At 29.2% G+C, this 23,192-nt stretch overlaps 1 protein-coding gene across 1 annotated transcript in view; it reads right to left on the reverse strand.

Annotated features, from left to right (window-relative positions):
* LOC122507636 (WD repeat-containing protein 26) overlaps positions 1–21,665 on the reverse strand; it is a 36,515-nt gene extending 14,850 nt beyond the window's left edge. The window contains exons 1-6 of the mRNA XM_043620451.1: positions 21,535–21,665; positions 2,101–2,334; positions 1,588–1,747; positions 1,347–1,517; positions 1,090–1,263; positions 509–694 (exon numbers count right to left, since the gene is read on the reverse strand). Of these exons, the coding sequence (XP_043476386.1) occupies positions 509–694; positions 1,090–1,263; positions 1,347–1,517; positions 1,588–1,747; positions 2,101–2,334; positions 21,535–21,548 (939 nt within the window). The 5' untranslated portion in view covers positions 21,549–21,665. The remainder of the gene's footprint in view (positions 1–508; positions 695–1,089; positions 1,264–1,346; positions 1,518–1,587; positions 1,748–2,100; positions 2,335–21,534) is intronic.
* Between the last annotated feature and the right edge of the window lie 1,527 nt (positions 21,666–23,192).

Here is a 23,192-nt window from a genome sequence, read left to right on the forward strand (position 1 = left end):
AAAACTTTGATCATATGCAAAATGATTAAATAAACAATTTTTGCAAGTTGCAAATTTTTTTCTTGAAATTTGATATTTTTTCTTCCAGAAGATACGAATAACAATAATATTAAAAAATTCTTTAATGTCAATTCAATATTTTTTCTGAAGGTCTGCATACCTGTACACAACCTCCTTAATAATAAACAAAGTGCAAAAATTTTTGTAAAGTGTTTAATCGTTGTAGGGTGGGCAAAAGTCATTGAGCGGCACTGTAGAAAGTAATAAAAATTTAAGAAAAATTAATAAAAGTTTATAAAAATGTATATAAGAAACGCATGTAAACAGAAGAGGATATAGTTGATAATATCAAGAGTCTATTCTACTTTGACCTTAAGTGCCTTATCATAATGCATAAACACGCCTTAATTTCTTTAATTTTCCAGGCAAAAAACATTTTTTTAGTGTCATTTTCCTGACTTTAATGACACGTGGCCACCCTGAACACTATAAATAATAATTTTCTTACTGGATCAACGTCCCAAATAATAACAGTCATGTCCTTGGAGCCAGTAGCCAGTTTAAGACCGTCAGGTGAGAATTTGCAGTACCATACTTCATCACAGTGATCATTAAGAATTTGTGTGGTATGACAAGGAAATTGTTCTTTGCTGCAACTGTGGTCCACCAACAATGATGCACTCTCTAAACCCGTCTGCAAGAAAACAAGTAGTAAATATAAATTTCAAGCACATGAACATTTTGCTTTCCTTTTTTGCGATCAGTAAAAAAATTTATTTCTTCGTGGAGGAATCATTAATATGCTTTAATAATTGCTAACAAACCAATCGATTCGTCTTGATGCAAACAATAAAAATTTTAGTTCGCCTTCAGGTAAATAATAAAATTTTATAGTATAGTAAATAATAAATAAACGTAATTTGTTTAAACCATTTTTAAAAATTTTATAATTTGAAGGACTACAAGGACTACTACTCCTCGAGTAAGCAAAAGAGACAAATTACTCCTGAATTCATGAATACTTTAGACATTTCAAAACATTAAAACTTCATTGATTGATAAAGTGATTAGAAATTGTGCTATCCGCACCTGACAGTGTGTGACATGGTATGTACACTGTTGATTTTGCATTTCCACAGCTTGACAAAGAAGAGAATGAAGACGACGAGGAGGTAGCATGATAGAAGGAGGAAGATACCTTTGCAACCTATCCATCAAAGCAGCCCTTGAAGCTGAACCTTTGCCGTCCCATCCTGCCCGTGTCTATTAGAAGAAAGCAATTTTTATTCCCATTTATGAAATATCAATTTTGTTAGAAATTTTACAAATAACTTCATCCTTCTTACCTGCAGTTCATCGCGATCACTACACATCATGAAAGCTGATAGCTGATGAACGCGACCAGTATTATGACCTAAAGGTGTTAGTTCATTTCTGAGAACTTGTAATGCTTCCAATACAAGACCTTCTTCAAGGTACTCCAGATACTTTTGTTCTAACAACAAAAACTTCATTTCCTGCGTAACATCAATTAATATTATTAAATGATACTGATACACTGTAATTATTTAGAAGAACAAAACTTACAACTAGACTTTGGCTAGCACCATTCAGAAAAGACTTGAGTTCATTGAGATCATGGTCTGCCTTATTCCAGTCTCCATCCATGACATGCTGTCGAAATTTCGCGGCAGCTGGATGGTCCAGACGACAACCTGACTCTTGCATTAACAAATCCGCTGTCCGGCTGAAATAATTATGATATATTTAAGGGTATGTCCAAGTTGTGAAATGTAAACAAACCAAAAAATATAAAATCGTCATTTTTGCAGCGTCTCAAGTCACGAAAAGTTTAACTGTTTGACTATATCAACAGCACGGACCGTGAGAAAGTCCCAGTCATCAATTGGACGGTTACAAATAGGAAGGGGAAATTTCATCTTTTTCCTCTTGTGATTGTCCAATCGCTCTTTGAGTCATTCTCAGAGTTCGTGCGCCTGATATACTCAAAAAGTTTAATTTTTCGACGCGTCAAAACAAAAAAGTATAAAGGAATAGAAAAAATTGATTATAAAGTAACAGTGAACGTAAAAAACGTACTCAAGACCAACTGTTTTTAAATGTTGCCCAATAAGACGCACGATGTCTTGGTTTGTTTTGTCCATGACTTTAGGTCCTAAGGATGGACTCGCTTCGCCATTGATCCCATTTACATCGGTATCCGTTTCTGTAGATATATTGCCATTAGTCTGAGGTCCACCAGAATCTGATGTCCCTCCATTTTGCTGAAGACTAGATGAAACAGATCCTCCGTTCGAGGCTTGCTGCATCACTCTATTTCAATAATGAATAATAATTAAAATGACAATTTTCATTTATTCCTGCAAAATAAAATGTGTTTAACCTTCGTGCTACCTCACATAAAAATTACATACAAGAACATGTTCAAGAAAATTTTTGTAATTTATGTGATATGTATTAATAAAACTTTGAAGGCTACTTAGTAGCTTTCTTTGTCATTCAGTAGTTTATATTTGTATTAAAATTTGATGAAATTTTTCCAGAAAATTTGTTTCATACTGAAATTGATACATAAACATGTATAAGAATAATCTTGGACGTGTCTTTGTACTCCTTCACTGTTTTCAATTTTCTCTGCAGTGAATCACTTGATGATATAGGGATTGTAGATGAAGTAAAGGAATTTTCAACTGGGACACTATTTAGAATTTAGGAAAATTAATATAATAAAATAGTAACTCCGAAGTCATTGTACATGGCGCTAAGTTTTCGTAACGAGTCATAAGTCAAGGAGTCAACGTATTTAAAGTAAAAAATAAAGTGTTTTAAAGTACCTATTTTTATCTTCAAAATAAGAAAAAATTATTAAATTTACTATAATTGTTCAAAAGTTACATTTTCAAACAGTGAAAATGAGGATGCAACATTGTTTCAAAGAGAACAAGTAGATGCTTGGAGGGTCGAATATATTGTTATATGTATTATGAAAATTCATTAAAAACCCAACAAAATTTAAAAAGATGCTTTAAAAAATCTGTTACAGGGTCCAAAATATTCTCGAATGAATTTGAAGCCATAGTTTCATCATCCACCATCACCATTTAACTCACACAGAGCTTGTATGTAGGTAATCGAGGTGTCTTTCTAGACATTATATTTTTTACATGTATTTTAAAAGTCACAATGTTCAGATTCTGTCGTCCGTTTACTGTTACAGATTTATTAAAGCATATTTTAAAAATTTAGTTTCAGTTTTAAGGAACTTTAACAATATAATGAAATATTTAACTTGATCTCGTCGAAACAATCTTAACATCTCATTTTTACTGTTTGAAAATGCTGTAACTTTCGAACAGTTGTAGTAAATTAAATAATTTTTTTATTTTTAAGATAAAATTAAGTACTTTAAAACACTGTACATTAGGAAGCCATTTTTAGCATTTGTTTTGAGACATAACACAAAAATTGCTAAAAAAACATCTTTTGTTTATTTAACAATAGCCTTAGAACAGTTATAGAGTTAATAAATTAAAATCTCAAAATAAAAAAATATGGGTTTATTTCATGTGAGCGGTCTCGTTTTTTGACCGCGTACTTGCCTAATGTTAAATAAATAATTTTTAAACACATAAACCCGAAACACACGAAAAATGTAAAAAACATGAAAAAATACACTTAACATTTAGTCCCACCCATTATTCAACATTTAGCCCCAGGTTGCGTTTTTGGCTTTAACAACAAATATACAAAATTTGACTAAAAATATTTAGCAAATACCTTTAGGTACATCTTCAGGGGACCCAAATAGGCTAAAATACTTATTGTGATGAAAATAAATCCAAAAAAAGTTGAAATATTTCATACTTCATATTATAGATACCACAAAAATGAACAGAATGTCACATAACTATACGGACATTTATTTAGAGTGATAAGACCCTTCTATAGTATAATCTCCCCTATAGTATAATATAATAATTAAAATATACAGTTAAATTATTTTTTAATATAGAGATCTTCACTAATTTCCCCAAAGATCTAGAGTTGCATAAGATTATGCACGATCAATGAATAATAATAAAAAAAATGCCAATGTTGTAATAGGGTATATGTCGCAGAGGGTATAAGAATTCGTCTCTTGAATAGACCCTTCACAATATTATCTTGACTGATAATGATATTATTATTATCCATTGATCGTGGATAATAATATACAACTCCAGATCTATTATATTATAGTAAATAAAAATTGAATTAAAGAATAAATTTAATGAAATATTAGATAACATGGAAAGCTTGTTGCTAGCTTCCCGAAAATTATTGAAGCAAGCTTACACTGAAAAAAAAAATTTAATTGATTTAAATAACCGATTAATTGACTATTATCAATTAAATATTTAATTGAATCAAATAATATTTATTGAAGTCAATTAAATGGTATTTGAACCAACAATTTCAGTATTTGAAACAAATACCATTTAATTGACTCCAATAAATATTATTTGATTCAATTAAATATTTAATTGATAATAGTCAATTAATCGGTTACACTACCGTCGAGAATTATCGGTACGGCTGCACACGCACGGCCTAAAAACATGCCAATCTTTAAATCTCGATTTCTTTGTAAATGCAAATGTCAGAAAATTAACAAAGATACCATTCGAAAGATTATTAAATTCTGCGATTAATGATAGTTAACTGAAAATTTTAATAATTTATACAAAAATTGCAGCAATCGACAAATATGACAAAAAAATTTTAAAACTAAAATTTTTTTGGAAATTTTTTCAACCCCTGCACATTTTTTAAAAATTGTAGAAAAAATTTGAAACTTATATAGGTGTAATCATTCAAGTCGCATCTTTAATTTAAGACCAAAAGAGTTTAAAAATCTTATTCGGTTCGTGAGATATCATTATAAACGTCGGAGCATGTTTTTTGACAAATGCATTGAGTTAGTCGATTTTGAACGGTTTTTGGCTGAAAATGCTCGGCCGTTTATAATGATATCTCGATAAGCGATTAAGATTTTTTAACTTTTTTGGTCTTAAATTAAAGATGAGACTTAAATGATTACACCTATATAAGTTTCAAATTTTTTCTACAATTTTTAAAAAATGTGCAGGGGTTCAAAAAATTTCCGAAAAAATTTTATTTTTTAATTTTTTTTGTCAAATTTGCCGATTGCTGCTAATTTTGAATAAATTATTAAAATTTTCAGTTATGTATCATTAATCGTAGAATTTAATAATCTTTCGAATGGTTTATTTGTTAATTTTCTGACATTTGTATTTACAAAAAAATCGTGATTTAAAGATTGGTATGTTTTTGGGCCGTGCGCGTGCAGCCGTACCGATAATTCCCGACGGTAGTGTATTTGAATCAATTAAATTTTTTTACAGTGTACAAGGAAAGCTTTCTATACAAGGGACATTTGAGGTTTGTCACAAGGTATTAGGTAGCTGCAAAATTACGTACACAGTAAAACGTTTTACTGAAAATATAATTGAACTGATTTTTATTTTAGCCTTAAATTAAAGCAGTGCCTAAAAATAATTTACGTAACTGCAAAAAGTAAGTATCCTATATATCTTAAAGCAGTTTAAAGCAAAATTATCTACTTTAAGGCCTAAGCACAATATACATTGAGGTTAGGAGGCCCATGGTTTCCCGTACCCGACTCAGTTGTGCTTAGGCCTTAAAGCAGATAACATCAAACTATTTTACCGACAGTAGCTAAGTTTCAGTCACTGCACGGAACTTATTTTAAGGTTTTTGACTTGAACATGACTTTCATGCAGAGTGTACTGACTCACATCACAACTTAAATTCCGTAAGAGTGTGCGACTGCATTTAAGTAAATTTCTCGCTCGAATGCATAGAATGAAACAATCAATTTAATGCCTTTCAATCAACTTCTTTTTCCTGAACAATTAAAGTATTAACAAAGAAAAGAAAATATGGTCAAACAGCGAATAATTGTATACAAATGCATGAAATATAACAATTGCCTATCAGAAATAACATACTTCACTTAACATTTTGTTTAGTTTGAAAGAAATTGATGATAATTACTTAGTAAAGCAGAAAATATTTTTAAGTTATAAATTTAAAAACACATCTTTAAATCAAGCAGTAAAAAAATAAAAATATTTTTGTATTTTCGGTTAATGGAATAAAAATTTAACTTTTTATGATACAGGTATTTGAATTAAGAATACAAAGTTCAGGTTACAATAACTGAAACATAAGTCAACTTATTTCAATTTTGATTCAAATTTTAATCGAACTGAACAAAATTCAACTTGCTTGAAGATCCATTAATAATAACAGCAGGGTTTTAGATTTTTTTTTTAATCTTCTTTCACATAAGCTGTCTTTATGATAACTGAACCTGTCGTTAACACTTTATAGACAAATTTTAACTTCAAAACATAAAATATGTATATAATAATAATACAAAAATAATGGTGACGTGCACTGCAATGATTAATTTAAAATGAAAATACATATAAAATTTAGAATTGTTAATTAATTATATGTTTTTACAAAATTGCAGTTATTGGCACTGCAAATACCCAGGCCAAAATAGTAACGTTGGATACTATTAAAAAGGTAAGATTACATCTTATGAAAGCTAAATAAGATTAAAAATAAAACAATTAAATATTCAACATCAAAATAAGCATCGAGAAAAAGTGGAGTCGAAATTAAAATAAATTAGTAAAAATTCAGAAGAAAGTCTAAATAGTATCACCAACAATGGGCAGAACTAGTTTAAAAGACAAACAACCAGAATTATTAAACACAATTGTACCCTTAGCTATATTTGGTAGCCCCGTCCATAATTGAAGAAAGACAGAAGAATTAGAAGTTGTAAGACGCTTAATGATCTACTCAAGGAACTTACAAAACTGGGATTCAATTTATCTAGAAAGTGCTGTTCATTTTCGACTTCTACCAAGAAACTCCACAATAGGGTTTGAAAAAAGGAACTTCAAAAAAGCTCTGGTTAAATTATGCAAAACCCAAACAGATAGTCACAAAAGTTATCAAGATTGAGCATCTTAAAATTGTTTTCTACAGTTTCTATTCCTTACGTGGAATCATAAGTTTCCATTTTAGGTAATTCACATTAGATTTAGGCCTTTGAATGAATTCCAAACACAATTATCAAGCTGAAACTGACACCCAGTTATCAGCATTCACTTAATGTTTCAAAATTTTACGTTGCATTTTTAAACAAAAAAGAATTTAACTTTAAAATTTAATTTCCAAAGTTATGTGGGTGCTGATAAACTGAGTGCCAGTTTCAGCTTCATAGCACAGTGGGAGATGGTTTCTAATGGTCTTAATTAATTCTAAAAAACAGATTTTATTAATTAGTTAATATAAAAAAATTAATAAATATCTTTTTTAATCATTACTCCGTCAAAATAGAAAAATTTTATCATGCAAAAAATTTAAATGGTTTAAAATTGTAATGTTAATTAATTAGTTGTAAAATAATAAAGAACAAATTCTTAGCTAATGTTACAGCTATGTTACACTTTTGCCGATTCGAATGAAAATTGTATTCATTTATGTTTAAAATAGTATTAATTTTAATAAATGTATAAAATTTATTTGGTTGCCGACAGACAATTTTTATTTAAAGATGTCAGTTGCGGAATCGTTATATAAAGTATCAACAAAGGTAAAAAAGAAAACAAACAAACATTTTTTTGCTGAATCTCACAAGTATAAAGTCGCGAGTTTAGAAGTGGATAAATACCATAATTTTTAAAAGCAAGGTATTTAAAGAATCTTTTTTGGATATGTTCGAGTTCATCCGCATATTTTTTTACAAAGGATCGCATATTATTGCTGCATATTTTACTCGAGATCTAACGAAGGAATTAAAAAGCAGTATCAAAGTTGAAGTTCGAAGAAATTCTTTGACGAACTGATCAGGTATCCCAAGGCTCTAGATGCAGTGGCTATTATATTTGTAATGCGGTCAAAAAAACTTAAAGTTGCATTAAAAGAAAATCCAATGTCAAAAGTAGAATGTACTTTATTCAAATTTCAATTGTTGAACGCTTGAGAAAGGGTAGAACATAGCATTTGTTAAAATTAAGAAGTAATTTACTTTTATTGCACCATTTAAAAATGTTATTAAGATCGTTCTAAAGGTCAAGTGTATCTTGTTTAGATTTTATTTCACCGAATATTTTGACATCATCAGCAAACAAAAGTATTTTTTATTTGATAACTTCTACAATGTCATTAATATATAGAAGAAAAAGAGGTCCTTGTTATTAAAGGAGACAACTATGAGCAGTTAGTTAAAATGACAAGAATATTTAGTTGGTTAACTCCATTATTGCCAAACTTATTCACATTGTGAACCTAATCTAATTTTTTTCTGACTAGTAGACATTTTTGTTTCAACTGAAAATCCTTGATATTTTAACTGGCGTTCTGTAGCAAGTTCACGTTATTAGAGTTATGTTTGCACCCATTGCTAATTTAACAGAGAATCCTTGTCATTTCAACAAAATCGGCAATTATTTTACATAAAATTTAGACACTTTAATGTCGTTTCTTATACTAAAAAATCATATAAATAAAATATTATTAATGACTTCTTAATGAACTTTTTAATGAACTCTTCAAACAAATTTTATTTTTCTCAATTCAATTTCATGAAATTTATTTCAATGAAATTTGACAAAATTTCCAATTATTTTAAACTATTTTAGTGAATTCAACCATCTCCAAAAATTTTAGTTATACTTTTTCAAAAACCTAATTTTTTCACAATTTCTCAATTAAATTATTCAAAACTTCAATAATTTTTGTTAAATAAATAAATGTTTTAAATACTTATGACGTGCTCCCAAGAAAGGTACCTAAGAAACAAACGAATTACAATTCGTTTGCTTTTTAAAATTTTTTAATAAAATAGGTTATGTCAATGATAGATTTATCTTAATTAAATGTTCTTTTCAAATGTGTCAATTTGAAACCACTTTTTATTGAATATTTTGGATCCAACGAAGACTGGAAGTTTAATAATTTTTAATAGTAATTGATTCTCTTTCTGTATTTTTATTCCAAAAATTAGAAACATAACCTACAATTCTTTTGCTTCTTAGGTACCTTTCTTGGGAGCACGTCACACTTAGTCTTATTTATTTTTTACAGAAAGTAGACTTTTAAGTAATTTCAATGAAAAACCTTTTGAAATTTAATTATTTCTAAAATCTACAACTACAATTTTTTTAAAATTCAATTATTTTTAGAATTTTTAAATAAAATTATTAAAAATAATTTTTAAAAATAGATTCAGGGTTCCTACAGAAATCCGAATTTAAAATTCCATACCTTTTCCATGATTTCCATGATTTCCAGATTCTGTAGGAACCCTGTTAGATATACATAGATATATCTATGTAGATATTTAAATATTATTATCTACAGTTTTAAATTTAATTAAAATTTTCAATGACCTTTTTGAAATTCAATAACTTAAAAGAATATTATATAAAACATGAAGATATCGATCACTCCGAGTCTTCGACTAGGAGAGATTTCTTCATGTTTTATGATAATTGAAGATGTCCGAGTGATAAGATCATTATTTTGTATTATAATAATATTTTTACTGTAACTTCTTCAAAATTATTTTTATCATTTCAATTCAATTATTATTTTCGATAATTTTTAACTAAAATTCTTTTTTAAATCAATTAAGTATTTCGAATAATTTTTGAAAACTTTTAAATTCACATGTTTACAATTCAATTTTACGAAACTTTTATTATTCGGAAAATCTTTAATTAAATATATATAATTATTAAAATATATAATATAATTATATATAATATATACTCGTTTGTTTTTTGCAAGTTACTTGTTTGTGCTTCGAAGAGGTGGTTTGCAGTTATTTTGTTTGGTGCGTTCTCTGGTTATTGAGATTTTGAGACATAGTGTTCTTGCGTGAATCATTAAGTGTTTATTATTGCCTTTACAATGTCATCAGTCGATGATAAATTTGCCAAAATTCTCGGGTCGATTTCTCAACTCACGAAGTCGCATGAAAATCTTAGTGGGCAAGTAGTTAAGACTAATACTTTTCTTGATTGAATCCAGGAATCAGAAAATTAAAAATCATGAAACAAGAGTGCTAAATGTGGAAGACAATTTGCTCTCCTTAAGCAAAATGGCTAGAGCAAGAAACCTAATTCTGTTCAATTTGGAGGACTCTGCTGAGATCAACTCCTCGCTGTTCGAAGAGGTGATGAGGATTTTCAGTAAAATTAATTTTCGTGTCCCAGAGGTAGCGGTGGATGATATATTTCGATTGGGAAAAACTAGGGGCAACAGACCTGTCCTAATAAAATTCATCGGAGCCAGATGGGTCAAAGAAGCCCTCAACCTAGTTAAGGAGTTCAAGAAATTAGATCTGATCATCGCCAATGACCGCACCAGAGAGGAGAGAGAACGTCGCCGCCTCCTTCTTGCCCGTGTCAAAAAACTGCAATCTCTTGATATCAATGCCCGCTTGAGAGGGGATATCATCCTTATAGATGACAAACCCGCATCTCTGGTTTCGGTGGACCAGCTAATTGATCACAAACCAAATGAGGGGAATACTGCAACTCAACCTTTAAAACAGAATGCTTCTGATCAATTGAAGAAGTCTCAGAACTCCTCCACCCCTAACAGGAAAAGAGTACGCCCACCGAAACTTGATGAAATCGCCCAGATACAGAAACGAAACAAGCAAATGCATGAGTTTCTGGTCACGAATAATCGACTATCAAATTTACAGGCTATGGAAAAGGACTTGAATACAGTGATGGATGCCACCTCCGAAGCACAGCTGAGTGAGGAGGGAGAGTAGCAACAAACAGCCAGCAGCAAGAGGAAAGGATACAGACGGCCCCTGCCATGCGCACCTTTGGACTTGCCTGGAGTGTTAATATAATATTTTGGAACTCTCATGGCAGTGGTAATTTGACGGATCTGGTCTTGAGTGGGGATGCTCCCCATATCTTGTGTGCGTACGAAACTTGGTGTGAGTACGAAATCCTTAATCTGTTCAACTCTGTAAACCTTAAGACAATATGCTCTCCAGCAAGGAGATATGACCCGCGCGGTAGAGCTACACTGTAAAAAAAGGGAGTTAAATTTTAACTCCTCCGGGGGGTCTATAAAAGTCGCACCCATTGGGGAGTTAATGCCAGGGGAGTTAAATAAAGAGAGTTAAAACTTCACACCCAAATGCTAACTCCCCAAGGAAAAAATAACTCGCGCGGGTGTTGAATGAAGGGAGTTAGAAATTAACTCTCTTTTGGAGTGGATTTTTAACTCGAAAAATTTCACTCCCAACTCCCGAGTCCGTTAACTCCCTAAATTTTTTACAGTGTAGTGGTAGTATTTTGCTGGCCTACAACGAAAACTTTTTTACAGTTCATGTAATCGAAATATCTTATAATTATATTTTTGTTGACATTAAATCCGCAATAGAGAATTTTATTTTGGGTGTCATTTATGTTTCCCCAGCACAGGATTTTGAATTGTTTTTGGAAAATTTATCAATTACTTTGAATATTATCTGCGAAAAATTTTGTGATAGTCCTATCATCCTGGGAGGAGATTTTAATAGTAGACTGGCGGATCTCAATTATGTGGACCCTGAAATTTTTAATCTCAATTGTAACTTTCATTCAGATAGATACTCTCTGGATAGGATTCTAAATACAAGGGGTAGACGATTGACAGCTTCCATGGAGCTGTTTGACTTTATTGTATTAAATGGTAGAACGCCTAGTGACTGCCCAGCGAATTTTACTTTTGTAGGCCCTCAAGGGCTGAGTGTAGTCGACCTGGTATGGTGTTCGAAGAGGGCCCTCCCTATATTGTTAGACCTGCAGGTTAAGAATTTAACCACCTTCTCTGACCATTTTCCCGTGTATTTAAGTTTTAATTCATCTTCGCATAAAATAAAAAACATTCAGGGAGCAATAACGAGTAAACTTATTTTTGATAACGATGAAGCAGAACTATTTTCTTCTAATATGGCCTGGAGAAAAGAGGTGGGAGAAGTTAACGGGGGAGTGGATGATATGAGTGAAATTATTACTTCAAGCATAAGGCAAGTTGCGTCCGACCTGGGGATGAAGAGATCTTTTAAACCAGATCAAGCGTTTTGATCCTCTTCTGGATGGTGAAATTTCTACGGAGGAAATCTTGATTAGTTTGTCTAAATGTAAAAATGGTAAGGCCCCTGGTCTGGACGAGATTAATTACTCCTTTTACAAAAATTTGCCGCAAAATTGGATCCTTCTTATGGGACAGCTGTTCAATAAAATCTTGAGCACCGAGAAGGTACCAAAAAGCTGGGGCAAAACTGTAACGCTTATGTTCTATAAGGGAGGGGATCCTTCAGATACGGCTAACTACAGACCTATTACTTTGGTTATCTGCCTGGTCAAGATTTTTACCCAGATTTTGTGTGATAGACTGATCTCGTGGGAGGCGGAATTTAATCTGATTCCGGAGTCGCAATCTGGGTTTAGGAGGGGTAGGTCTTGTTTGGACAATGTGTTTGTCTTGACCTCTGTTATCCAGATCCACCTTGCGAGCCCGGGTTCGGCGGTCTTTGCAGCGTTCATAGATTTTAAAGGGGCCTTCCCATCCGTGGCACATGATTTGCTATGGCGGAAATTGTATAGATTGGGCGTCAGTTCTAAAATGATCAATATTTTAAAAAATTTTTATAATATAGCGACAACTTGTATAAGATCCAATGAGGGATGTACGAAGGAGGTTGGGATTTCCAGAGGCGTCCTGCAAGGGGAAGTTTTGAGCCCTTATGAGTTTATTTTGTTTATCTCCGATATGGAAGATTATTTTATTGAACGAGGTTGCAGAGGTGCCTCTATGCACTGCATGATTACTGCCAGGAAAATTGCCTGACAGTAAATGCTAAGAAGACAAAAATAGTTGTGTTCACGAAATCGGGAAATTCAAAAGCAAAACGATTTAAAGCATTCAAATATGGAAACGAATTCATTGAGGTCGTTAAGCGATATGTTTATTTAGGGGTTACGTTCTCCGATTGTTGTTTTTTTCAGCTGGCCTCAGTGAAGTCGATTAGTGCAGCCAATTCAGCAGCGGGATCTATACTGAATAATATCCAATCAATTGGTATGAACTCCTGGCCAGCGTATATAAAATTATTTCAAAGTGTAGTTCTAGGTATTTTATTGTATTGCGTACAAATCTGGAGTCTAAATTATTTGGACGATTTGGAGGGAGTTCAACTAGGCTTTTTCAAGAGACTCCTTATGCTGCCTATCTGTACCCCGAACTATGCGGTGAGATTGGAAACGGGCTCTTTACACGCCTCGTTTTATGTCCTAAAAGGCATCCTGTCTTGGATTAGCAAAATTGCATTAATGGAAACTTCAAGGTACCCAAGACGGTGCCTGGAGAATCTTGGACGATTGGCTGTGAGGAGGCCGAACGTTAAAACAAATTGGTTTGTTAAAATACGTAACTTTTTTACTGCTTGTGGTTTGGGGTGCAGATGGACGGCTGAGTTCCCGTTGAGATTGGGCGAGGATATGGAGGACAGTTTAAATAATTATGCGAAATATCTTTTATCGATTGACAGAGAACGTTTTTTACTCTCGAAAAGTTTATTAATATATCCCGGTCTCCGACTGCAGAATGGGCCTCAAAATTATTTGTTATTAAATTGTCATTTGTTTTTTAAGAGAGTGCTTGCCCAGGTGAGATTGCTAAACGCGCATGTATGTAGAATTATTGTAAGGGACCAGAAATATGCTTTTGATCAGGACCGAAAATGTAAATTATGTAAGTTAGAAACAGAAAATTTATATCATATCTTGACTGATTGTCCAGCCTGCGCACATTTGTGGGAACAACTGTTCCTTCAGATAAAGTGCTGTAACGATGTCTGGAACGTTTGGCTCTCTATTCTAACAAATATGAAACTATCCGAAATTTGTAAATTTGCTGTTGAAAATTTTGAAAGAAGGAATGTATGCTGAGGAGTTCAACGTCTGATTGCTGGCGAAAACACCGCTTGTATGTACTATAATGTATTAAAAGACAAGTGTATTAATAAATAATACCTATTTAATTATCTAAAATTTTAACTGATATTGATTTTTAAATCATTTTTTTTAGAAAATTCTACGAGAATTCAATTATTTAAATACAAAAATAAATAATTTATTGAATAATTAAACATTTTTTAAAAATGAATTTTCATACACTACCGGCCAAAATTGTGAGTCCACACGCTAAAAAAAGTTCTACTAAAGTAGAGATAACAATCACTATAATAGCTATAAGTTTCACTGATTTGGCTCCATCGATAATCCATTTTCGCTGATCTAGCGAAAATGATATTTCTTGCGTTACCTTTTGAAAACAACATAACCTCAAAATAACACTTGAATGAAAACATTTTTAAATTAATGTTCAAAGCGTATATTCAAATTCTATTAATTATATTTTTTTATATTATAACTAATAAAATGTAAAATTAGTGAATTAATACGTATTTAGAGGTAAGAAATGTAAATTTGACATTTGTGATTTTAGAGAAATTTCTATGAGAATGGTAAATTGGCAAATATTTCCAATATGGCTGACCAGTGAAATTCATTTTCTCTATATCAGAGAAACAGTTTGACTACTACCTTGGAAATCATTCACTGAATTAGTTGAATAGATTCTTTCTGTTATTTATTTTTGAAATTAGCTGTTCCCCACAGTACAAATTTTTTTCCGTGCACCAATTTTCAAGGAAATTGAAGATTTATTGTAGATTTATCAAGAAAATTTAATAAAAAAATATGTTTAAATTTAAAAAATTATTTTTCTTTTAATAAAATTTCAAATTTTTAAAAATTTGTTTGTCTGACTTTGACGTCTTGCTTATTCAAAGAAATAATTACAGGTTAATGCCTAATAAGTAATACTTATTCTGTAGAAAATGACCTATAAAATAAGCTTAAGGTGATTAAAAAGCAACCATTATTTTAGAAGTTATTCAAATTTTTGTAAAACATTGAAAATGACGATCTTTTAAAAATATCTAAATAAAATACTGACCAAATGACTTCTGTAAGGTCTTATTCTTTCTTTTTTATACCGAAAAAAATTTTAGTTTTCATAAATTTTGTGTTAAAATTTTTTTTTTTATTCCCTTGAAAATGGGTAGACTCATAATTTTGGCCGGTACTAGGTATAAAGAATTTTATTACCAAATTTTTAAATATTAAAGGTGGAAGAAGTTTACAATTTCTCCGAATCATTTCTCACTTAAAGCTTCTTTAAGAGTTCATGTATCGACAGCACCGCTGTTCTAAATACAGAAACCTGCTTTTTCTGAAAAATATTTTCGAAATCAATTAATAATTTCAAAATTATCAAAGAATTCAGAAAAAACGAGAGCAGTCTACCAGCAATAGAAAGGTCGTGGGCTCATATCCCACCATGCTCCCATTTTTCCTGAGTTCTTTGATAATTTTGAAATTATTAATTGATTTCGAAAATATTTTTCAGAAAAAGCAGGTTTCTGTATTTAATTAGGACAGTTGTACTGTCGATACATGAAATTTAAGAAACTTAAGTGAGAAATGATTCGGAAAGATTGTTAACTTCTTCCAACTTTAATTAAATTGTTAAATAATTGAATTTTTTTGACGAATTTCAATAATGTTTTTAAGAATAATTACATTTTTCGAGGAATTTGATTAAAATTGTATTATAAAAATAATTGAAATTCTTGTAAAATTTTTATTATTTGTGAAAATAATTAAATGTTTGCCTAGAATTTTATTAAAATTTTTTTAAATAATTGAATTTTTAATTGGAAACTTTTATTAAAATATTAGATATTGAAAATCATTGAAAACTTTTGAAAATAATAGAAACTTTGCCAAGAAGTTTATTACATTTTTTTTTAAATAATTGAATTTCGAAGAAAATTTTTATTGTTTATATTTATAATTAAAATTTTGACGAGAATTTAAAAAATTTTTTTAAACATAATCGAATTTCTGCAAAGAATATTTTAATGCATTTTTCAAAGTAATTGAATTTCTGCAATCATTTGTAATTTGATGATAGTTTTTCAAGAATGAAGTTATTTAAAAAGAAATTATTGTCAGAAATAGAAAGAAATTAAGGTTTTATATTAGAATTTGTGAAAATTTCATATGTGACCTGGACAGTGAAAAGGGACCTTACGTGTGAAAACAAGTTTTCGAGAAAACAGCAGTTAAAGTTTAACTTAGAAAAACCCTTGTAACTTTTTTAAATATGAATATTTTTTAATCAAGTTAGGCTTATTTTCTTCACCGTGGATCACAGTATCAAAATAAAAAACATACAAGTAATGAAATTTTTTTTTTAATAATTGTTTATATAAATTAATAACAAACTCCCCAAACATAGTAAAAATAATTTAAGTTTTCTAACTATTAACAATAAGTATAAATAAGTGACACATGTTTGTAAGGGTTTTCGAGGCCGTTGATTACGAATATGATGTTAAATTGACAATTTGACAGTTGACAGCTGTCAACTTCTCTAAAAAGTGATCGTTTTTTGTAAAAAAGACAGTAATACGGTTTTTGAGGTCGCTGATTACGAATATGATATCAAATTTGAATTTTAACTGTTGACAGTTGTCAAAGAAACTGTCAACTTTTCTAAATAATAAAAAATTATCGTCTTCGTTATTTTAATTTGTATAATAACACAGAATCAGTTTTATCGTATTTTTACACTTGTTTCTTTTGACTTAAAAATTTTTTTTTTTAAACTTCTAATCAACTTATAACTTTTTGGTTTTCACCATCTTCAAGAGCGTTTCAAACCCTATCCGAATCAACAAAAAAGTAAAAAATGATTTTTTGACACGTAAGGTCCCTTTTCATAGACCAGGTCACATATAGTTTATGAGGTAAACAAAAAAGACACCAAAATTAAGAATTTGCTTATGAATTCTAAAAATTTAATTTTTTCCAATAAAAATCCCTGATCAATATTTTACTTTTAGAGCTGTGCAAAATAATTCGAACCGAACTGTTCGAATTTTTTCGCCTAGTTCGAATGTCGAAAAACCGACATTCGAGTTAGCCTAGTTCGAATGTCGAATATTTGGCATTCGAACTAGCCCAGTTCGGATGTCAAATATTCGACATTCGACATTTCGGCGCCCCAAAACCAAACAAAACTCGGTTCGGTTCGAATTTTGCACAGCTCTATTTACTTTCCCTATTGTCTTCAAAAAATAATGTTGAAAATATACTTATTTGTTTAAAAAAAATTTAATGTTTTTAAAAAATTTCATAGAGACGTTATGACAAAAAAATTTGGATCATGTATAAATTGTATAAAAATAAATAAATATTTTTATTGTCACATTTATTCTCAAAAATTGATATTTTTGTTTTCCTAGCAAAAACTATTAATAATAATATTTTTATTATTTAAATTTAAATTTATAAAATTCTTTGCGAAATATTATTTAACTTATTAACATAAAAAACATATTTATATTATGTTGTGGTGTTAATAATCTAAATCAAAAATAAAATGGGCTGAATTCTATAACATTGAGAGTAAATTTTATGATTACAGGGCTCGAAGCAGTGAAAGTATTTAAGAATACGGACTTTACGGACCAAAAATTAAAAATTACGGACCATTTACGGACCAACTGACAAAAATAGAATCAGGCCGAATCAAATAAGAGAATATTTTACTTAAAACTAGAAATTCAATTTTCCATAACTATAAAACATGAAGAAAATAATAACTCCGAGTCTTCGACTCGAAGTCATCGATTACTTCATGTTTTATAATAATTAATAATAATTATTAATAAAAATAATCTGTAATAATTAATAATAATTATCAATTCAATTCTTATTTTTAAGAATTTTTATCAAAAATTCTTCTTTATAAATATCGATTATTTTTAATAATTTTCGAAAAAGTTCTTTGACAATTTTCAAATTCATTTCTTTACAATATTCAACTTTACGAAATTTCAATTATTCGTAAATTCTTTAACTAAATAATTATTAGAAAATAGAAACTAAAAATAATATTAAAAAAACTCAATTAAACTTTTTCAAAAAAATTAATTAAAAAATTCAATTATTTTTTAAAATTCACGCTCTATTGCATTTAATATTTAATTATTATCTAAAACTTTAACTGAAATTCATTATTATGAAATGAAAATCAATTAATATTAGAAAGTTCTACTAGAATTCAATTATTTAAATACAAATAAAATGCAAATAAATAATAATAATTTATTGAATAATTGAACGTTTCTTAAAATTCAAATTCCCATAAAAAATCGTTATCAAGAAATTTTCAAATAATTGAATTCTGTCAACGAATTTTAATCAAATTTTTAAGAATAATTACATTTTTCGAGAAATTCGATTAAAATTGTATTAAAAATATTTGAAATTCTGCATTGAATTTTATTATTTATGAAAATAATTGAAATTCTTGTGAAAAATTTTATTAAAATTTTCAAAAATAATTAAATTCTTGTTAAAAATTAACAGGAATTCAATTATTTTTAAAAATTTTAATAAAAGTCTTGGCATAAATTAAAAATAACAAAATTCTTAGCAGGTCTTCAATTGCTTTCAAAAATGTTATTAAAATTTTTTCTTATTTTGTTAATTAAAAAAGTTATTTAAATAAATAAAATTAACTTTTGAGCAAGAATTCAAAATTAAATGACTTACGAACCAAAAAATTCCTTGTTTTTCACACTTTTATATTCCGAAGAAAAAAAGTTGATCGAGTTTTTCAATCACTTATAATTTAAACAATGATTCGCTTGTTTACAATTATTTTGCAACTAAATGATCATCTGTTGTTTGTAGAATTTTATTAAATTTTTTTTAAAATAATTAAATTCTTTTGGTAAATTTTATGAAAATAGTAGATATTGAACAATATTTAATTTTTGCGAAGAATATTATTACTTTTGAAAATAATTGAAATTTTGTAATGGATTTTATTAAAATTTTTGAAAATGATTGAATTTTGTCGAAGAATTTTGCAATTTATTTATAAAGATAATTGAGATGTTGACCATTTTTTTAAAAGATTTTTTGAAAATAATAGGATTTCGGAGAAGAATTTTAATATTTCTAAAGATAATTGAAATTTTGACGGGAATTGTTAAAAATTTTTGAACATAATTGAATTTCTGCGAAGAATTTTATTACTTTTGAAAATAATTGAAATTTTGCAATGAATTTTATTAACATTTTTGAAAATAATTGAATTGTATTACTTTAGAAAATAATTCAATTCGTGTGATAAATATTGTTAATTATGAAAATAATTGAAATTTTGTAATGAATTTTAATAAAATTTTTGAAAATAATTGAATTTTGTCGAAGAATTTTGATATTTATTTAAAAAGATAATTGAAATGTTGACAATGTTTTTTAGATTTTTTGAAAATAATTGAATTTCTGAGAAGAATTTTAATATTTCTAAAGATAATTGAAATTTTGACGAGAATTTTTTTTATTTTTTGAACGTAATTGAATTTTTGCGAAGAATTTTATTACTTTTAAAAATATTTGAATTTCTGCAATCATTTGTAATTTCTCTAAAATTCTCCAAATGATATCGTACAATTTACGAACTTTTCATCCTTTTTGAATGAAATTACGGACTTTACGGACCATTTTTTAAAAAAACGGACTTTTACGGACTTTTTCAGGATTTATGGACCTACTTCGAGCCCTGTGATTAGTTCAGGGTGGCCACAAGTTTCAGTTTATAAATTTCTTTGACAATTTACTGACATTAAAATTACTTTCCCTGACAAAATTCTTTTTAGAGGAAAATATGAATGTTTACGGAAAATAGGTAAAATTTATGAATTTGAATAATTTCTAAAAATTACAATTATAACCCTTCCTGAATTCAATTATTTTTTACAATTTTCAACTAAACTTCATCTCTGGATCAATTAATTTAAATAATTTCACAAAATTTCTTCTAGAATTAAATTATTTAAATACAAAAATTAAATTTTTTATAATAATTGTAATTATATATATATAAATATAATAGTTTTTCAATTTTGAATAATTTATAAACAATTAAAATTTGGTAAAATCTTTTAAAAATAATTGAATTTTTGAAAAATATAAATAAAAATGATCAAATTTTTGAAGAATTTTAATTATAAACAATAAACAGGACCATGATTTCTCAAAACTTTTAATAACTCTAAAAAGTAAATTTTCATAAATTTTTATTTACATTGTTCGAAGATAATTGAATCTTAAAAAATTATTATTTATAAAACAATTCTAATAATTAGTTTTTAAAAATATTTTAATGTAATTTTTCGAAAATAATTTGATTTCTTAAAAAAAATTTTGTATAATTAAAAAAACTAATTAATTTTTTTTAATTTTAATTAAAAATTTTGAACTTAATTGTATTCTCCAAAATGTTAAAAAGAATACTAAAATGTTAATATTTTTGTATGTATTTGAATTTTTGGAAATATGTAATTGAAAATATTGAAAACATTGAATTTTAAAATATTAGAAGCTAATTTTCATTAATTTTTATTTTTAAATTTACCTTTAAAGATTTTTATTAAAATTTTTGATATTTCAATTATTTTCAAAATTTGCAATTAAAATTCTTCAAAAATTGATTTTTAAAAATTGTAAATAAATACTTGAAATGTTTGGAAGAAAAGTTGAAAAAGTCGCAATTTTTGAAAATAAGTCGAAAAAATTCTCAATTTTCTTAATTTCCCTGACAAAAATTTTTTTCCTGACATTTCCCTGACTTTACTGACATGTGGCAACCCTGTTAGTTTGAAAAAGATTTTTAAAAAAATTGTTTATTTTTTATTAGAAAAAGGTGAAAAAGGGACAAATCACCAAAAATGGGGAAAAGGTGACAAAAGGGGACCAAGTGTGATGCCTGAAATTAGTATTTATTAATAAAACAAGGCGAATAGGTGACTTCTGAATTTTTGCTTATAGAAAATAAATATTAATTTTTTTTATTTAAACTATTAGAGAGTTTAAGGGAAGTATAAATTGACAAAAAAAGAAAAAAGAAGTTTTCAGTGACACAAATCGAAAAAAGTAATAAATAGTGGGTTTTAGTAGATGAGTGCGAAGTCGGCTGGTTTCCCTGACCTGTGACAACTCTGTAATATATTGAAAAATATTTCACAGTGGGTCTGATGTTTTGATAAAATAACGTTTGTCAAGCGATATATTTCCACTTTCGACGAAATATTGATAAACTCTGCGAAATAAAAAATGTAGATGTGTTGACAGCTGCTTTAGTGCCCATTAAGCTTTGGAGAAAAGAAGTAAAAAGGAAGGAAGGAATGATCATTTGTTGTTTTTCTAGAAGGGTAAATGGGTGAAAGTGAGAAAGTGTTACCGATAGTTCTCCATTTCTGCGTTGGTGTGGTGCTCGTCCGCTGGCCGTGGGGTAGTCGGGATGGAACTACGGGACCTTTTGCGCGGTGGCGGAGCGAGTCCACCGTCGTCCGACTCGCCGCTCGAGGCCAGGCTTATGCGCGTATCGCCCCGTTTTTCACACGATTATTATCCCGATGATGGGATGGTTGGGGCCGAGTTACGCACACAGCCACGGTCGCAGGCAGAAAATCGCTAATCCTGATTTCCCTGCTCCGAAGGCTGCAGCGTGCGCTTCGATTTCGGACACGTGAGAACTGCGTTTCTCAACGTTTCTCGACGCAGTTTTCAATTGCAATTCACGCGACAAAGGAGAGATGCGAGACTTTTCCGTGGCTGCCAAAACGAACACGAACAAAGACTGCCACACAGCTGATTCTGATATTTGTTTGGAACGTTTACGTCACAGCACTGTTTTCCTCTGTCTGTTCTGCTTTTGCATTCCTCTGCTTCGTGATAGGCCCGCTAACTGCAGAGCCCCTGCTTCGTCTCTCTCGCTTGGCTCGTTACTTTTCCAAAATTTACTTATTCTCACTTTATCTAGTGGCTTTGTTCGGACCGTCAGCCACAGAGTGAGTCTACGTTTTGGACTGTTTTCGAAAAACTCACCAGGCAGCGCTCGGTTTTGTTATCATTTGAGAATTTCTATTCAGGATGCTGACACAAAAAAGCCTGCATTAAGGCCAACGCACAATCGCAACGCAATCATTCAACGCATGATTTAGAAACGGACAGAGATATACATTTCTTTCCTTTTCTATCTTAAGGCCTTTCTCCAATAGGATCCAAAAACTCTGCGTTTGTCTGCGAATGACTGCGTTGCGTTGATTTTAGCATATGTTGCTATAGCAACCGACGCAGACGCAGAGTTTTTAAAACCTATTGGAGAAAGGCCTTTATGCATCTCGTATACAGGGCAAGAACTAGGTCCGTAAACCACGTAAAAATCAGTAACTTTGCTTGAAGTCCGTGAAAGTCCGTTTTTTTTAAAAAAAAGGTCCGTAAAGTCCGTAATTTCATTGAAAAAGGACTAAAAGTTCATAAATTGTACGATATCATTTGGAGAATTTTAGAGAAATTACAAATGAATGCAGAAATTCAATTATTTTCAAAAGTAATAAAATTCTTCGCAGAAATTCAATTATGTTTAAAATTTTTTTAAAATTCTCGTTAAAATTTCAATTATCTTTAGAAATAATTAAACTCTTCTCTGAGATTCAATTATTTTCAAAAATTTTGATAAATAAAATTCTTGTCAAAATTTCAATTATTTTAAAAAAATTTCCTCAATTCAATGATTTTTAATATCTACTATTTTAATAAAATTTTCCAAAAGAATTCAAATATTTAAAAAAAAAATTAATAAAATTCTACGCTTTTTAATTATTTTCATGAAATAATACAAATTTCACAGAAATTCAATTATTTCCATTTTTTTATAAATTACTTCGCAATCATTAAATTATTCATAAATAATATAACATTTTTTTCAGGGATTCAATTATTTTCGTAAATAATAAAATTCTTTTTAGGATAATTCAATTATTTCCATAAATAATAAAACACATTGCAGAATTTAAATTATTTTTAATACAATTTTAATCGAATATTTGAATTCCA

The sequence above is a fragment of the Leptopilina heterotoma genome, unplaced genomic scaffold (assembly GCF_015476425.1).
Source record: "Leptopilina heterotoma isolate Lh14 unplaced genomic scaffold, ASM1547642v1 Lhet_490, whole genome shotgun sequence".
In the NCBI taxonomy this organism is placed as follows: Eukaryota; Metazoa; Arthropoda; class Insecta; order Hymenoptera; family Figitidae; genus Leptopilina; species Leptopilina heterotoma.